The 15,340-nt window shown below is 63.2% G+C and overlaps 1 protein-coding gene across 1 annotated transcript; it reads right to left on the reverse strand.

The window, feature by feature from the left end:
- Window positions 1-803: 803 nt before the first annotated feature.
- Window positions 804-13,648, reverse strand: SSC4D (scavenger receptor cysteine rich family member with 4 domains). Its single transcript, XM_062180232.1, has 11 exons — window positions 13,599-13,648; window positions 10,175-10,375; window positions 7,492-7,527; window positions 6,904-7,209; window positions 6,508-6,585; window positions 5,629-5,943; window positions 4,129-4,206; window positions 3,697-3,771; window positions 3,270-3,581; window positions 2,282-2,350; window positions 804-1,750 (listed from the first exon to the last, which is right to left on the reverse strand). The coding sequence occupies exons 2-11, from the start codon at window positions 10,326-10,328 to the stop codon at window positions 1,434-1,436; spliced, it is 1,740 nt and encodes a 579-aa protein (XP_062036216.1). The 5' UTR covers window positions 10,329-10,375; window positions 13,599-13,648; the 3' UTR covers window positions 804-1,433.
- Window positions 13,649-15,340: the final 1,692 nt, after the last annotated feature.

A 15,340-nucleotide genomic window follows, 5' to 3' on the forward strand; every position in this document is an offset into this window, starting at 1 on the left:
ACCCAAGTGCGTGAGCTGCCGCCCGCTGCCTTCCCGGGTGCCCAGCAGCAGGAAGCGGGCGCTGGGACATGGGCGTCTCCACGCCCAGGCTGGAGGCCCACTTCCTGCGTTGTCTCGAAGCACTGCTTTCTTGCTGACTGGTACGGGGACCGGGGGAGGCTGATGCAGAGCCTGCAGGGAGCAGGACTGACACTGGCCAGTTGATCCCAGCACATCGTGCATCCCGGGGCCGGGAGAGGAGCTCTGGCAGGATCCCCCACTCCTCGGGGCAAGGCCTGAGCAGGCAGACCAAGGCTGCGGGAAGTCCCGCCGCTGGTTCTTTCTCCCTGGTCTCCCTCTGGCCTTTTCTCGAGAACCCAGGTGGTGCAGTGGTTAACCTGCCACTTAGGACACTGGGTTCAGGTCCCGGCTCCACTTCCCGTCCAGCTTCCTACTAACGCTCATCCCGGGAGGCAGCAGGTGACGGCGCCAGTAGTGGGCTCCCCGCTGCCCAGGCGGGAGACCCAGACTGAACTCCCGGCTCCTGGGTTTGGCCTGGCCCAATCCCGGCTGCTGTGGCCGTTTGGGGAGGGAACCAGTGGGAGGGAAGATTTCCTTTCCTCTTTCTCTCAGCCTTTCAAATAAATAAAAGGAAACGGATGTGCCAGGGGAACCGTCTGGGAGGCTTGGAGGCATGACACAGCGAGTCAGCATGTCCAGGGTGTGGCGGCCTGCCAGGAGCTCTCGTGGACCACACTCTTTGGCCGCTTCCTCCTGTCCTGCCCCAGGGGACGCACCGAGGCCCACACTCTGCCTTCCATCAACAGACCGGGCACAGTGCTTTATTGACTTGGCACCTGTGAAAGGGTGGCTGCAGGCCCCCCCACCCCCCGCATTCTTTGCGGCAGCAAAGTGGGAGCTCTGTGGTGGGGGCAGCACACGTGGGAGACGCTGGTTCCCGCTGCGGGGAGGGGCCCCTGTCCCTGCTTCGGCCCCTCCAGTCCCCTTGTCCAGCTGAGCACCATCCGAGTCCAGGCCCTGGGAGAGCAGGGCAGGGCCAGGGCCCAGGTTCTTCTGCAGGCCCTGGGAGACTGAGGCGCCCCATTCATGGTGAGGCCCCCAGGCTGCAGGTCGGGGAAGACAGGGGTCGAGGGTGTCGGATCAGGAGCCCCACCTAGGACAGGAGGTGAGGGGCGATTTCTCTTCCCCACATTTTGTTTTGGTCAAGCAAAACATGGGAGTGTCCGTGGAAGTGGACCCACAATAGCTGATGACAGGCCAGGGTCACACGGTGAGCAGGCAGGGCCGGGCTTCCCCCACCCCACCCCGCCTGCCCCTGCAGGACCACACCATCCGGGCAGGCTCTCTCCCAGGCAAGGGCAGGAAGGGGCGAAGTGAACTGCAGTAGCCACAGGAGGAGGAGGGGTGAGGGGTGGCCTGCAGGGCCGGCTGGGTCATAACGGCCGGCACAGGACGCCGGCGTCCTCGCCGTGGTCACAGTTGTGAGCGTCCCAGCGGATGTGCGAGCACAGGAGCAGTGTGCTCTCGTCCCCACGGCACTTGACGTTGTCCAGGAGGATGGGGCCCCGGCCTGGGCCGAAGTGGGCCTCGCCGGGGGCCGCCAGGGCCTGGCCACAGCCCAGCTGGCGGCACAGGACGCCGGCTGCCCGCAGGTCCCAGGCATCATCGCACACGGTGCCCCACTGCTGCCCCAAGAACAGCTCCACGCGCCCCTCGCACCGGTGGGCTCCGTTGGCCAGACGAAGGTGCCCTGTGTGGGCAGAGACAAGGGCTGGGGCTGGACGGGGCAGCCTGTGCCTGGTCGCTCCCAGGTTAGGCCAGGGAAGGGGTAGAGAGAGGTACGGGGGAGTGGTCGGGGACCCAGCACTGCCCTGGGAGCCAGTGGATGCTGAAGGCTAAAATGGGACGGGCATAGGGGCGTCAGTCTTCCTTGGGGTCTCAACACCCGCCCAGCCCCTCAGCCTCGGGCCCACACTTTGGGCACTGAGATCACAGCCCCAGGGGCCATCCCAGTCTCCCCGTGCCGCCCCCCACCCCCGAGCGCCAGGCCGAATTCTGAATTCTTCCGCCGCTCCCCCCCAGGACAGGATCTCGATCCCGGCTCTCCCAGTCTCTAAAGGGCTCCAGCTTGAAACTCCCACCTCCTTCCTTTCCCCAACTCCGAAATGAGGCCTCAGAGAAGCGCCAACGGACGAGCATCCCAGGCAGGGCCCCGTGCACACCGCGTGGGTGCTGGCCCACTCTGGTGCCTGCACACTGTCCGGGGGCCCTGGGCGCTTACCATCCCTGGGCCGAGGCGTGGGCACCCGCGTGGTCTCAGACCCCTCCTGCTGGACCAGCTCATCTGGGCCTAGCTCAGCAGAGAGGAGGGGTGGCTGTCACCCTAACGGACACGGTCCTTGGGGCCAGCTCAGCCCCGGCCCTCCCCCAGGGGCCGGGAAGATCCATACAGGGCGGTTCAGAAACGGGGCTGTGCTGCTTCGACTCTGGGGCCCAAAGCAAGCTTCCTGTGGCCCGGGCCTTGGGGGCCAGGGCTGTGGCTGGAGAGGAGAGGCCAACGACCGGCCAGCCTGCAAATGCCACCTCGTCCCACAGGTCACCCCTCGCCCGCGCAAGGCTGACTCCCGCTTTCACCAGCGCGGCCCCGCCCTCCCAGGTGGAGGAAGCAGGGCTGCCCTTGGGCCCGCAGCGCCGCACATGGCACCAGGCCGCCTCCCGCTGCAGAGCGCCAGCCCTTCCGGCCCCGCCCCTGCCGCGCAGGCGCAGAGCGCGCCGACGCTCGGGGCGCTCCTCTGCGGAGAAGGCGTTCCCCCGGGCCGCCGCCGTGCCGCAGAGCGCTCGCGCGCGGCCCCGCCCACTCCCCCGCCAATCCCGTGCAGCCCCGCCCGTGCCGCAGTGCCGCGTACACGTAGGCCCCGCCCACCTTACAGAGCTTGACTCGCCTACGCCGCAGTGCGCGCCTACGCACGGCCCCGCCCATCTCAGACCTGGCTCCGTCCTGTCCGCGCCGCAGTGCGCGCGTACGTTACGGCCCCGCCCACTTCTCACATCCGACTCCGCCCCGGTCTCGTCCCGCCCACGCCGCAGCGCGCGCGTACGCAGGCCCCGCCCACCCCTCACATCCGACTCCGCCCATCTCTCAGTCCCGGCCCCGCCGCGCCCGGGCCGCAGTGCGCGCGCACGGCCCCGCCCGTCGCTCGGCGTCTGCCCCGCCCCGGCCCCGCACCGCAGTGCGCACCTGCGCGCGGCCAGGCGGCGGCGGTCTTTACCTGCGCAGAGCGCGCCGGCGTCCTCGTGGTGGCCGCAGTTGTGCTGGCCCCAGCCCAGGTGGAAGCAGTCGCTGAGGCGGGCCTCGGTACCCGTGCAACCCACGTTGTCCAGCAGCACGGGGCCGCGGCCGTAGCCGAAGTGCCCGAGGCCAGTGGCGCCCAGCGCGGGTCCGCAGCCCGCCTCGCGGCAGGCCACGCGCGCGTCCGCGAAGTCCCAGTCGTCGTCGCACACGGTGCCCCAACCCCCGGCGTACAGCACCTCCACGCGGCCGCGGCACGGGCCCGGGCCGCCCACCAGCCGCAGCCGCCCGCCTGCGGGGCGCACAGGCCCGCGGCCAGAGGGGCTGGGCTGGGGCGAACGGCTCCCGGCCAGAGCCCCGGCCCGCCCACCCTCCCCGCCCCGCGGCCCCAGGGCCCTGCTACTTACTCTTCCTCCCCGCTGCCCAGGCAGCGGTGGTCAGCGGCGCCGGCTCCCCCGAGGGCTGGGCACCGCCCCGAGTAGCTGCGGAGAAGGGGGTCGGGGAGTCCCCCAAAGCTGAACCGCACCCCCCTCCGCCTCCAGCCCAGAGTGGCCGTGCCATCCCTGCGTGGCCGTGGGCTCTCCAGGAAACTTGATTGGAACGAGGCCAGGTCTAATGCCAGTAGCCTCTGATAGTACCAACCCTAATTCCAAACGCACTTTCTAACCGTGACTCAAACTTTTAATTCAACCCCTTTCACAAGCAAGGCCCTTCAAGGTCCCAAAGGCTCCTACTGCCCCCTCCCACCTTGCAGAATGCTGGGCTCCGCGGACCCACCTGCCTGCCTCACCCACCCTGCCTCTCTCCGATTCCAGCCTGGGGAGGGCTGGGGTCTTTACCTGCGCGCTCCGTGTGCCAGGCCGAGTCGTCTCTTGTGGCTGAGGGTGGCGGTGCTGTGGGAGTTGGAGGGTCTAGGACTGGAGCAGGAGAAGAGGGAAGGCGGCAGGCTCAGAGGTGGGGATGGGGTGTCTGGCGAGGAGTGGGGAGGGTGGCCCGAGAGAAGCCAACAGGACTTGGTTTGCATGGCTGGGAGCTGAGCCCCAGCTGAGGCACAGCGTGGTCAGCCCAGCTTGGACATCGGCTGTAATTTACTTTGGCTGCACAGGGACAGGCTTCACGGTTTGGACAGGGCCACGCACACACACACACACACTTTTCATTTCTCTCCAATGTTCTCAGAAGCCCAAGGCGTCCACGAAGTGGAAACAGAGAAAAAGACCTTTCCCACCAGGGCAGGCCATGCACAGTCCCCAGCATTGGGTAGGACAAGCTTCACCATCCCCAGGGTACGGGTGAAATAGGGCTAGACGGGGCCAGGGGTGTGAGCTCAAGGCCATGCAGCAAAGTTAGCCTGCTGTGCCCACGGCGATGCCCCGGCTCCCAGATGCCTGGGGGCGCCAGCCCTGGATTTGCTGCGAACCAGAAGGAGCCATGGGCAAGCACTGTCTGTCTTGGAGAGGTCCTAGGTAGGGAGAAAACGCCAACGTGGAGGCACAGTGGCTAAGTCACCACCTGTGACACCAGCATCCTGGTTGATGTCCCAGCTGCCCCGCTGCCCACACAGCTCCCTGCTAATATGCCTGGGAAAGCAGCAGCAGACGGCCCAGGTGGGAGACCCGGATGGACTTCCAGGCTCCTGGCTATGGTCATTGTTGCCATTTGGCGAATGAGCCAGCGAGCGAATGGAAGATCCCTCTCTCTCTCTCCCCCCCTCTAACACTGCCTTTCAAATAAAGAAAGAAATCTTAAAAACACAGCATCGGGATTACAGAGGGCTGTGCTAGGCAGTTCTGCTATAAACAGAGAACTCTGGGGTATCTCTGGGACGATTCTAGAGTATCCTTCCTTGGAAGTAGTCCATGGAGAGTAATTGGAAATTGCTAGAAAATTCGGGAGGCATTCTTAGGGTACGGGCCACAGGCCTTACACCGTGGAATACTGGCGGGGCAACACTGCAGTACTGCTGCCTGGGTGTGCAGCGTGCCACGGGGGTCAGCACTGAGATATTAAAAATCGCTTGCCCACTCGGGGTGCACTCTTATCGCCTGCAGCATCAGGACAGGGCCCCGCCCCTGGCCCCGCCTTCGCTCGCCGCCCCGCCCCGCCCCCGGCCGGCGCCCCGCACCTGCGCAGAACACGCCCGCGTCCCGGCCCCGCCCCGGCCCCGCCCCGCACCTGCGCAGAACACCCTGCGTCCCGGCCCCGCCCCGGCCCCGCCCCGCACCTGCGCAGAACACGCCCGCGTCCCGGCCCCGGCCCCGGCCAGCGCCCCCGCACTTGCGCAGAACACGCCCGCGTCCCGGCCCCGCCCCGGCCCCGCCCCCGGCGGCGCCCCGCACCTGCGCAGAACACGCCGGCGTCCTCGTGGTGCCCGCAGTTGTGCACGCCCCAGCCCAGGCTGGAGCAGCCGGCCAGCTGCGGCTCGTCGCCATCGCAGTGCACGTTGTCCAGCAGGATGTGGCCCGTGCCGTAGCCGAAGAAGGCGTTGGTGGTGGCGGCCAGGGCCGCGCCGCAGCCCAGCTGGCGGCAGACCACGGCGGCGTCCGACAGCCCCCAGTCGTCGTCGCACACGGTGCCCCACACCCCAGCGTGCAGGATCTCCACGCGGCCCTGACACGGGCCCGCGCCCCCCGCCAGGCGCACGCTGCCTTCGTCTGGTGCGGGGAGCGGGGCGCACGTTTCACGGGGCTGCGACTTCCACCCGTGCACGCCCCCTCCCCCGGCGCCCCAAGACCCAGGCGTACCCACCCCCAGGAGGCGCTGCCTGCCCACCGCCCAGATGGATTGGCTTGTGGATCCCAGGAGAGACCCAGCTTGGCACTCCCGGCGTGGGGTGGGGGGGAGCCAGCCACCTTGCCTCCCATTCTCCCCAGCTTCCTCCTTTCAAGCCACAGCCCTGCCTCCAGGAAGCCCTCCCTGATGGCCCTGATGGGACCCCCTCTTCCTCCCCCGAGTGCCCTGCCTCTTTGGTCCTGACCATTACAGGAAGCCCTCCCTGATGGCCCTGATGGGACCCCCTCTTCCTCCCCCGATTGCCCTGCCTCTTGGGTCCTGACCATTACTCCGTGCGTGGCCGCATCTCCGGCCGGATTCAACGGGCCGCAGCCCCCAGCCCCACTTCCCGCGCCATCCCCAATCCTCAGTTTGTTCCCTCCGCCTAGGGTAGGGCCTGGCTGGGGCTTGCCTCTCTGAGCGCCCCGCACCCCACCCGGGCTCACCTCTCCCATTCTGCGGAGTTGGAGGGGGCGCGCTGCTGGTCGGCGCTCTCCTGGTGGCGGACTGCGAGGGCAAGAATTCTGCAGAGGAGAGGCGGGGGGGGGGGCAGGAGAGGAGGTCAGCCATCTGCCCGTTCTCCACCCTCAGCCCTTGGCACCCCACCCCAGACCTGCCAAGAACCCCGAATCGGATGATTTTCTTGAAAGCTGGTAGCGCTGCTGTCCAGGTCCGAACCACCCCACCACGGTGCTGGGTTTCTTTCTGCTCGACTCGGGGACCCCTGCCCAGCACCGGGCGACGCAGCCCGATGGCCACACAGCCCGATGCCCCCCCCCCCGCCGCCGCCCCGGCCGTCTCTCCCCTGGTGGAGCCCACCGCCCAGCGGCCCCGCGGCTCACCCTCGCACAGGACAGCCACGTCCTCGTAGTGGAAACAATTGTGCACGCCCCAGCCGCGGCTGCCGCACTCGCTCAGCGCCGCCTCCTGCCCGCGGCACTCCACGTTGTCCAACAGGATGGGGCCCCGGCCCTGGCCGAAGGCGAGCGGCCGCGGCACCGGCAGCGCCAGGCCGCAGCCCAGCTGGCGACACACCACGTTGGCGTCCACCACGTCCCAGTCGTCGTCGCAGACGCTGCCCCAGGAGCCGTCGTGCAAGACCTCCAGGCGCCCCCGGCAGCGGGTGGGGCCCCCCACCAGCCTCAGCTCTGCGAAGAGACTGGAGCTGGCGCGCCACGGGCAGGGCGGAGGGAGTCCCTGCGCCCGACCTGACCTCCGGGCGGACCCCCGTGGCCAGAAAAACGTGGGACCCCCTGGAGTCAGTCCCTTCTGTGCAATGGGGAGACTGTGGCGGACCCCCCACCACCACACAGCCCGGGGCAGGTAGGGTCAGGGCAGGGGCCTAGTGGGTCCCCACTCCCCTGAGGTCTTCTCTCTGTCCAGCTGCACACCTGGGGGCAGGGGAGGGCGGGGATGGGCGGGGCACCTACCTGGGAAGGGCAGTGGAGTGGGCTGGAGGGCACTGGCTGAAACAGAGTGGGGAACAGCGTGGGCACCTCCCCCACGGTCCTCTCCATTCCCCCTGGACTCCTGCTTTTCCAAAGCGCCATTGTCTCTGGTCCCCGTAGGACCCCGCCACTTCACCCCCACCCCAGAGAGGTCTGCCTGACACGCCTGCTTCTCCCCCTCTCCCAGCTACCTGCAGGACTCCCAGCCCCTGGGCTCTCTCTGCAAAGCGGCCTGACCAGCCTCCCTTCCTCCTTCATCTCCCCTCTGTCTGGTCTCCAGGTCTTTTACCCCTTCTGGTTAACCCTGCTCGTTATAGCTCTGCAGATCCCAGACCCAGCCTGGAGCCCCTTCCTCCAGGAAGCCCTCCTGGACCCTCCGCTAGAAGCGCTGTTTCCTGGGCCCCACGTGCATGCCTCTCTCTCTCTCTCTGGGCCACCTGTGTGGTCACGTGGCCATGCCTGGCTCCTCTCTGCGTCCCCCAGGGCTTCAGTGCTTGGAGCCTGATGATACGCACAGGTGTGTGATGGCTCACCTGCCTTAAATACGTAAATCAGCTTTGGGGCTCCTGTGGGTTTCCCTTCCCCAAAAGAGTGACTTCCGTGAGCTCTGCTTCCCTGTGTGTGCTCACGGCTTTCTTGGTTCACTGCACCGTTAAGACAGCTTAGGAAGCCGCTAGGCACCTCGCTCCAGCCCTCCAGCAGATAAAGGGAAGAGTGGAGTCCCCGCCCACCAGCCACGGTGTGGCACACATGGTCCTGAGTGCGAGACCCCAGAGGAGAGGAGGCGGGGATGGGGCGAGCCGGCCTGGCAAGGGCTCAGATGCCTTCACGGACATTGCCTCCCAGAATCCTCTCCACACCCCCTGATGGGTGTACCAGGGGCATTTCCTGTGTGGGGGTAGGCGTTTGGTGCTGCTGCCCCCCACACCCCTGTCCCAGCGCCAGGGGCTGAGTCCTGGCTCCGCCCTGGATCCCAGCACCTGGGAGGCAGTAGGTGAGGATGGATCAAGTCCCGGGGAGTCCCTGCCACCCCACACGGGAGACCTGGCTGCCTCCCCCAGCTCCTGGCTCGGCACTGGCCCAGCCCAGCTATCTGTGGGCATTGGGAGCGTGAATCGTCCGGTGAGAGATCTCTGTATATCTGTCTCTCTGCCTTTCCAATAAATTAAGTAAATAATTTTTTTTTTTTTTGACAGGCAGAGTGGACAGTGAGAGAGAGACAGAGAGAAAGGTCTTCCTTTTTGCCGTTGGTTCACCCTCCAATGGCCGCCGCGGTAGGCGCGCTGCGGCCGGCGCACCATGCTGATCCGATGGCAGGAGCCAGGTGCCTCTCCTGGTCTCCCATGGGGTACAGGGCCCAAGCACTTGGGCCATCCTCCACTGCACTCCCTGGCCACAGCAGAGAGCTGGCCTGGAAGAGGGGCAACCGGGACAGGATCGGTGCCCTGACCGGGACTAGAACCTGGTGTGCTGGCGCCGCAAGGCGGAGGATTAGCCTAGTGAGCTGCGGCGCCAGCCTTTTTTTTTTTTTTAAAGTTCGTGGAAGGGGCCGGCATCATGGTGTAGTGGATGACTGCCACCTGCAGCACCAGCATCCCATGCAGGCGCTGGTTCGAGTCCCGGCTACTCCACTTCCAATCCAGCTCCCTGCTAATGGCCTGGGAAAAGCAGTGGAGGATGGCCCAAGTGCTTGGGCCCCTGCACCCATGTGGGAGGCCTGGATGAAGCTCCTGGCTCCTGGCTTCTGAGGCCACCTGGGCAGTGAATCAGTGGATGGAAGATCTCTTTCTGTGGAACACTGAATTTCAAAAAATAAATATTAAAATTTTTTTTCTAAGTTTGATGGGTGATGGAGTTAAAATATAAGTTTATTTCTTAAAAGAGATTTATTTATTCATTTGAAAGGCAGAGCGACAGAGACAGAGACAGAGAGACAGAGAGAGAGACGATCTTCCACCTGCTGGTTCATTCCCCCAATGCCAGCAACAGCCAGGGGCTGGGCCAGGCTGAAGTCAGGAGCCAGAAAGCTCCATCCGGGCCTCCCACGTGGGTAGCAGGGTCCAGATACTTGGGTCATCATCTGCCATCCCCCAGGGTGTGCACCACCAGGAAGCTTGAATTCTGAGTGTAGCTGGGACTCGAACCTTCTCCTGGTACTGCAGTCCGGGATACAGATGTCCCTAGCGTGGTCTTAATTACTGTGCCAAACGCCTTCCCCAATAAACTTCCCTCTGATTCTACTTGTCCATGAACTTTTTGAGGTACTCTAATACTAGCACACCCATTTCACAGATGAAGAAAACTGAGGTTCCATGTCTACCTCAGGACAGTCCCGAGGCCATTTGATTCTGTCTGCTCTATCAACTGCCCTTCCAACAGCTACTGGTGGGCCCATATCCCTCTTTCCTATTTCCAGTATCTCCTCAACTCCCCACTCTTGGGGTCCTTTTAGCTCTCACTTCCGGGCCCGAGCCCTCCGTACCCCCAAACTCTGCCTCTTTGCTCTTTGTCAATCCCGGGCCAACATCCGAGCTGGAAAGAACGCCGAATACCGGCTCATTCACAACTCACCTTCCACCATAATTGTACACCCTGGGACAAGGGCCAGGGACGTGAAGGGCTGGGGACTGCAGGGTAGGGATGAGGGGTGGCGGGGAGCACTCACCCAGTGGCAGGAGGAGAAGGAAGGACAGGGCTGGGGGCAGGGGCGAAGGGGCCGTGCCCCCATCTCCTGGCCTCCACGCTGGGGTCCTTTCATCCGGCTGGGGACCCATTCGTGCCTCTGCGTCCCCGTGCGTCCAGCCGGCCGGTGGTCCCATCAAGGGGCCGGGGAGAAGTCACAGCTGGAACATCTGGAATTCAAGACCTGCACGGCTTACTGTCCACTGGAGGGGGGCCAACCTCAGGCTGAAGGGCAGGCGAGGGCGGGGCCAACAGCGAGGGATGAGGAAGACGGGAGCCCACGAATCCCAGCGCGTGGTGCAGGTGCCATAGGAGCCCACGTCATTTCGGGAAGCTACAGGTAGACTGTGACTGTTTTCTTGTCATTAATTTTTTTTTTTTTAATTTTTGACAGGCAGAGTGGACAGTGAGAGAGAGACAGAGAGAAAGGTCTTCCTTTTGCCGTTGGTTCACCCTCCAATGGCCGCTGCGGTAGGCGCGCTGCGGCCGGCGCACCGCGCTGATCCGATGGCAGGAGCCAGGTGCTTATCCTGGTCTCCCATGGGGTGCAGGGCCCAAGCACTTGGGCCATCCTCCACTGCACTCCCTGGCCACAGCAGAGAGCTGGCCTGGAAGAGGGGCAACCGGGACAGGATCGGTGCCCTGACCGGGACTAGAACCCGGTGTGCCGGCGCCGCAGGCAGAGGATTAGCCTGTTGAGCCACGGCGCCGGCCGATTTTTTTTTTTTTTTTTTTTTTTACAGTGACTTCCACTTATAGCAAAGAACTGTGGTGGTTGTGTTTGCTTTTTCCTAAGATTGATTTATTTATTGACTTGGAGAGAGAGACAAAGAAAGAGAGAGACAGAGAAAGCTCTTCCATCCACTGGTTCACTCCTCTAATGACCACAGCAGCCGGGGCTGGGCCAGGCCAAAGCCAGGAGCCAGGAACTTGAGCTGTCACCGCTACTCTTGCAGGTGCATTAACAGGAAGTTAGCTTGGAAGTGAAGCGGCCAGGGCTTGAACCAGCCCTCTGTTAGGGGATCCAGTGTGGCAAGTGCTGGGTTAATCTGCTCTGCCACAGGGCCCATCTCTGAGCTCTGATATTTATTTATTTATTTATTTGAAAGAGTTACACAGAGAGCAGGAGAGGCAGGTTGGGGGGGGTCTTCCATCTGCTGGTTCACTCCCCAGATGGCCGCAATGGCTGGAGCTGCGCCAGGAGCTTCTTCTGGGTCTCCCACATGAGTACAGAGGCCCAAGGACTTGGGCCATCTCCCACTGCTTTCCCAGGCCATAGCAGAGAGCTGAACTGGAAGTGGAGCAGCCGGGTCTTGAACCAGCGCCCACATGGGATGCTGGCGCTTCAGGCCAGGGCGTTAACCCACTGCACCACAGCGCCGGCCCCCAAGCTCTGGTTTTCTATTCATTGGTACAACATGAGGGTATTTCAAAGAGTTCTTGGAAAAATGAAATCTAAAAAAACATGTTTATTTGGGGACGGGCATTTAGCCTGGCGGTTAAGATGTCCGTGTCCCGTATCAGAGCCTCTGGGTCTAGGACCCAGCTCTGGACCCTGACTCCAGCTCCCTGCTAATGCAGACCCCGGGAAGCGGTGGTGATGGCTCAAGTCATTGGGCTCAGGGCCGACGCTGTGGCATAGCAGGTAAAGCTGCCGCAAGCAGGGCCAGCATCCCACGTGGGCGCTGGTTCGAGTCCCGGCTGCTCCACTTCCGATCCAGCTCCCTGCTAATGTGCCTGGGAAAGCAATAGAAGATGGCCCAAGAGCTTGGACTACTGCACCCGCAGGGAGACCCAGAAGAAGCTCCTGGCTCCTGGCTTGGGATCAGCTCAGCTCCGGCCATTGCGGCCATGAGGGGAGTGAACCAGCGGATGGAGGACCTCTCTCTCTGGGAGAATCGAATGTTTGCCACCTGGGAGGCTGTGTGCTTTGGAGGGAGGAAGCCCTCGACCTTGTTTGTTTTCTGACCGAGGCATCAAAGCAGAAGGAAAAGCAGGGACCGGTGAACCAACACCACAGGAGCTTGATGCTTTCCCTTGAAGGCAACGGGGCAGGTGCACGGCGCACAGCAGGTGGGTTGGCTGCCCAGGTGCACGGCGCACAGTGGGTGGGTTGGCTGGCCGGGGGCTGATGCAGTCAGAGGATGAATGGACAGAAAAGGCACCTGGACAGCTGGACTGGCAGGACCTGGCTTCCCAGGGTTGTGCGGGAGCCCAGCCACCACGATGCAGCTGTGAGGCGGTGGTGCACACTACGGCTCCACGCGGGATACATTTGAGCCTGAGGTGCCCCTTCCGGGAGGATCCTCCCCCCTCCCCCCTCCCCCCTGGGCTCTCCCTGGCCTTGCCTCCTCCCGCCCTGACAGTGAAGATGGGGAGAAGAAAACCTATCTGCACGCGGACACGGGGCTTTCAACACCCATTCATGGGGCCCGGTGCAGCCCCAGCGGAATAATCAGCTTTTGTCCTGGGCTGGGGACAGCTGGGAGATGGGGTCTGAAGCCTGGGGGGAGGGGAGCCCCTCAGTGCAGTCTTGGCTGTGAGGTGTGGGGGGCAGGGAGGCACATAGTTGTCTGGGCTGACCCCTGCCTCCCCACCTTGGGCCACCTCCCTCTTAGCCTCCTGGGACACTGCCCCACCTCCACCCCACCCCAGCTGCCACCCTGCGAGTACAGGGACAACTTCCAGGAATCCTTGGGAGCCCCCTCCCCCACTCAATCCCCCCAACCCAGCCCAGGAGCATGGAAGAAGGACCCCTAATCCTGACCCCAGCAGTCTTCATGGACCTCATGAAGTCTGGTCACCTCCCCCACGGCCGACCGGAACTTGCTCCCCTTCCTCCCAGCCTGCTCCTGCCTCCCACCCTGGGGACCACGGTCAGGCTGGGGCTTCTTCCTCGCCAGTGCTCGGTGACTGTGGCTCCCCGAGGCTGTCTGGTTCCCTCTCTGCTCTCTGTAAAGTGCACCTGTCACCCAGGTGTGGGCAGGCAGCAGGACATACCTGCCAGCCTCGTGGCCTCACCCCGCACAGCCTCACTGTCCTCCTCTGCGGGAGTCACTCAGCCCTTATAGCTGTTGCTAGGCTAAATGAGCTAATGTTTGCAAAACTGTTAGTCCAGTGTCTGGCGAAGCATCAGGGTGGACGCCACTGTTTTGACTGTCTCCCCTTCTAGACTGTGAACCCCTGAGGGTGGGAGCTGGATCGTACCTGGCCCTGGGTACAGACCCGGGACATGTTTGTTGAATGACTGACTGAGGTTTATGGCTGCAGAATCTTAGAATGAAGCAGTAGAAGGGACCCAGGAGATCACCAAGGACACCTCCCCGTCTGGTCAGTGGGAAACTTGTCACACACGCGTGCGCGCACACACACACACGCACACATCAGCCACCATGAAGGGTTCATACCTGGCGGAATGTTCTGGACTCTTTCCGTCCCTTCTCCTACAGTCGGTGCGAGGTGGAGTCGCCGTCTCCGTGCCCGGAAGTTTAGGAGGGGGAAGACGCCCCCAGACGCAGGTGGCCACGGCCCTTTCCTCTTTCCCCTCTGAGGCTGCAAGGCGAGCAGGGGCAGAGTCCCTGTCCATGGGGCTGGCCGGTGGCCCCAGCCTGTCCCCACCCGACCTTGGGGGCAGAGGGAGGTGAAGGGAGGACTGTGGAGGTGGCCTGCACCGCCGGAGTCGGCCCCAGAGAAAGGGCGCCGGGGCCGAGGAGGAGATGGGGTGTGGGGGAGGGCTGTGCCGTACCCCCTCCCCGCCCCCGCCCCAGGAATCAGGTTTCTGAAGCCTGGATAGAGCTCCACCCCCGTGCAGGGCAGCCAAGCCTGCCTGATCTGAGACAGCCCTTAGCCAACCCTGGAGTCCCCGAGTGCCCTAACCCGCGTTGCCCCTGAGGGGTCAGGCCCCCTGCGTGGGCGGGAAGGGCCTCACCACCCCTCGCAGGTGCTGCCAACGTGGCCTTCCTGTTTGGCTCTCAGCAGCTCTGCAGTCTGTGGCTGCGTTCAAGTGGCGGGCCTAACGCTCAGAGCCGGAGGTGGAAGGAGGCCCTGTGTGCTGGGTGCCATGGGGCCTGGCCTCCTGCCGCCCCCCAGCCCCCCGCCTTAGCTCACTTTCCGCGCCCTGATTTTACTCAAATACCTTATCAACTTGAGGGAGTGATACGGCTGGCCCCACAGGAACCCTGAAGGCAGGACTTCATGGAGGGGCCGGCACTGTGGTGTAGTGGTTAAGCATCCACCTGCGGCACCGCCATCCCATATGGGCACCGGTTCAAGTCCCGGCTGCTCCACTTCCCATCCAGCTCCCTGCTGATGGCCTGGGAAAGCAGCAGAAGATGGCCCAAGTGCTTGGACCCCTGCGCCCACACGGGAGACCCAGAAGAAGCTCCTGGCTTCAGCCTGGCCCAGCTCCAGCCATTGTGGCCATTTGGGGAATGAAGTGTGTGCGTGTGTGTGTGTGTGTGCATGTGTGTGGTGTGTCTTTTTCTCCCTCTCTCTCCAACTCTGCCATTCAAATAAATCTTAAAGAAATAAAACAAAGGGGCTGGCACTGTGATTTAGCAGGCTAATCCTCCACCTGCAGTGCCGGCATCCCATATGGGCGCTGGTTCAAGTCCTGGCTGCTCCACTTCTGATCCAGCTCTCTGCTATGGCCTGGGAAAGCAGTGGAGGATGGCCCAAGTCCTTGGGCCCCTGCACCTACCTGGGAAACCCAGAAGAAGCTCCTAGCTCCTGGCTTTGTACTTTGTATTGGCCCAGCACTGGCTGTTGCAGCTATTTGGGGAATGAACCATACGATATAAGACTGACTCTCTCTCTCTTTCTCTCTCTCTCTCTCTCTCTCTCTCTGAAACTCTGCCTTTCTGATAAATAAATAAATTTTCAAACAAAACAAAACGTATCTAGGCTCAAGGAAAATACTGTTGGTTTCTGCATGGTTGCCGCCTTGTTGCCACTAGGGGGCAGCACATCTTTGAAAAATGCACAAGATCTAACATTTCCACGCGGCAGGTGCTGGTCCTGTCCCCTCCCTGGTGGAAGCCTTAGGAGTCCTGTAGTCCTCTCTCTCACGAAGGGGAATGAAGCTCCACTCACGTCGTGGGAATAGACTCACTCCCCACTCCCACACTGGTCGATTTCTTCCCGTTTTTTC

Source organism: Lepus europaeus, chromosome 21 (assembly GCF_033115175.1).
Source record: "Lepus europaeus isolate LE1 chromosome 21, mLepTim1.pri, whole genome shotgun sequence".
Taxonomy (NCBI): domain Eukaryota; kingdom Metazoa; phylum Chordata; class Mammalia; order Lagomorpha; family Leporidae; genus Lepus; species Lepus europaeus.

What these genes read in the sequence shown, in the direction of transcription:
- SSC4D (XM_062180232.1), bottom strand. Translation starts at nt 10,328, where the DNA reads ATGGGACCACCGGCCGGCTGGACGCACGGGGACGCAGAGGCACGAATG. An exon ending in CACTCCACTGCCCTTCCCAG is followed by an intron (nt 7,210 to 7,491) that starts GTAGGTGCCCCG and finishes GTCTCTTCGCAG; the next exon opens with AGCTGAGGCTGGTGGGGGGC. An exon ending in AACTCCGCAGAATGGGAGAG is followed by an intron (nt 5,944 to 6,507) that starts GTGAGCCCGGGT and finishes TCCCCGCACCAG; the next exon opens with ACGAAGGCAGCGTGCGCCTG.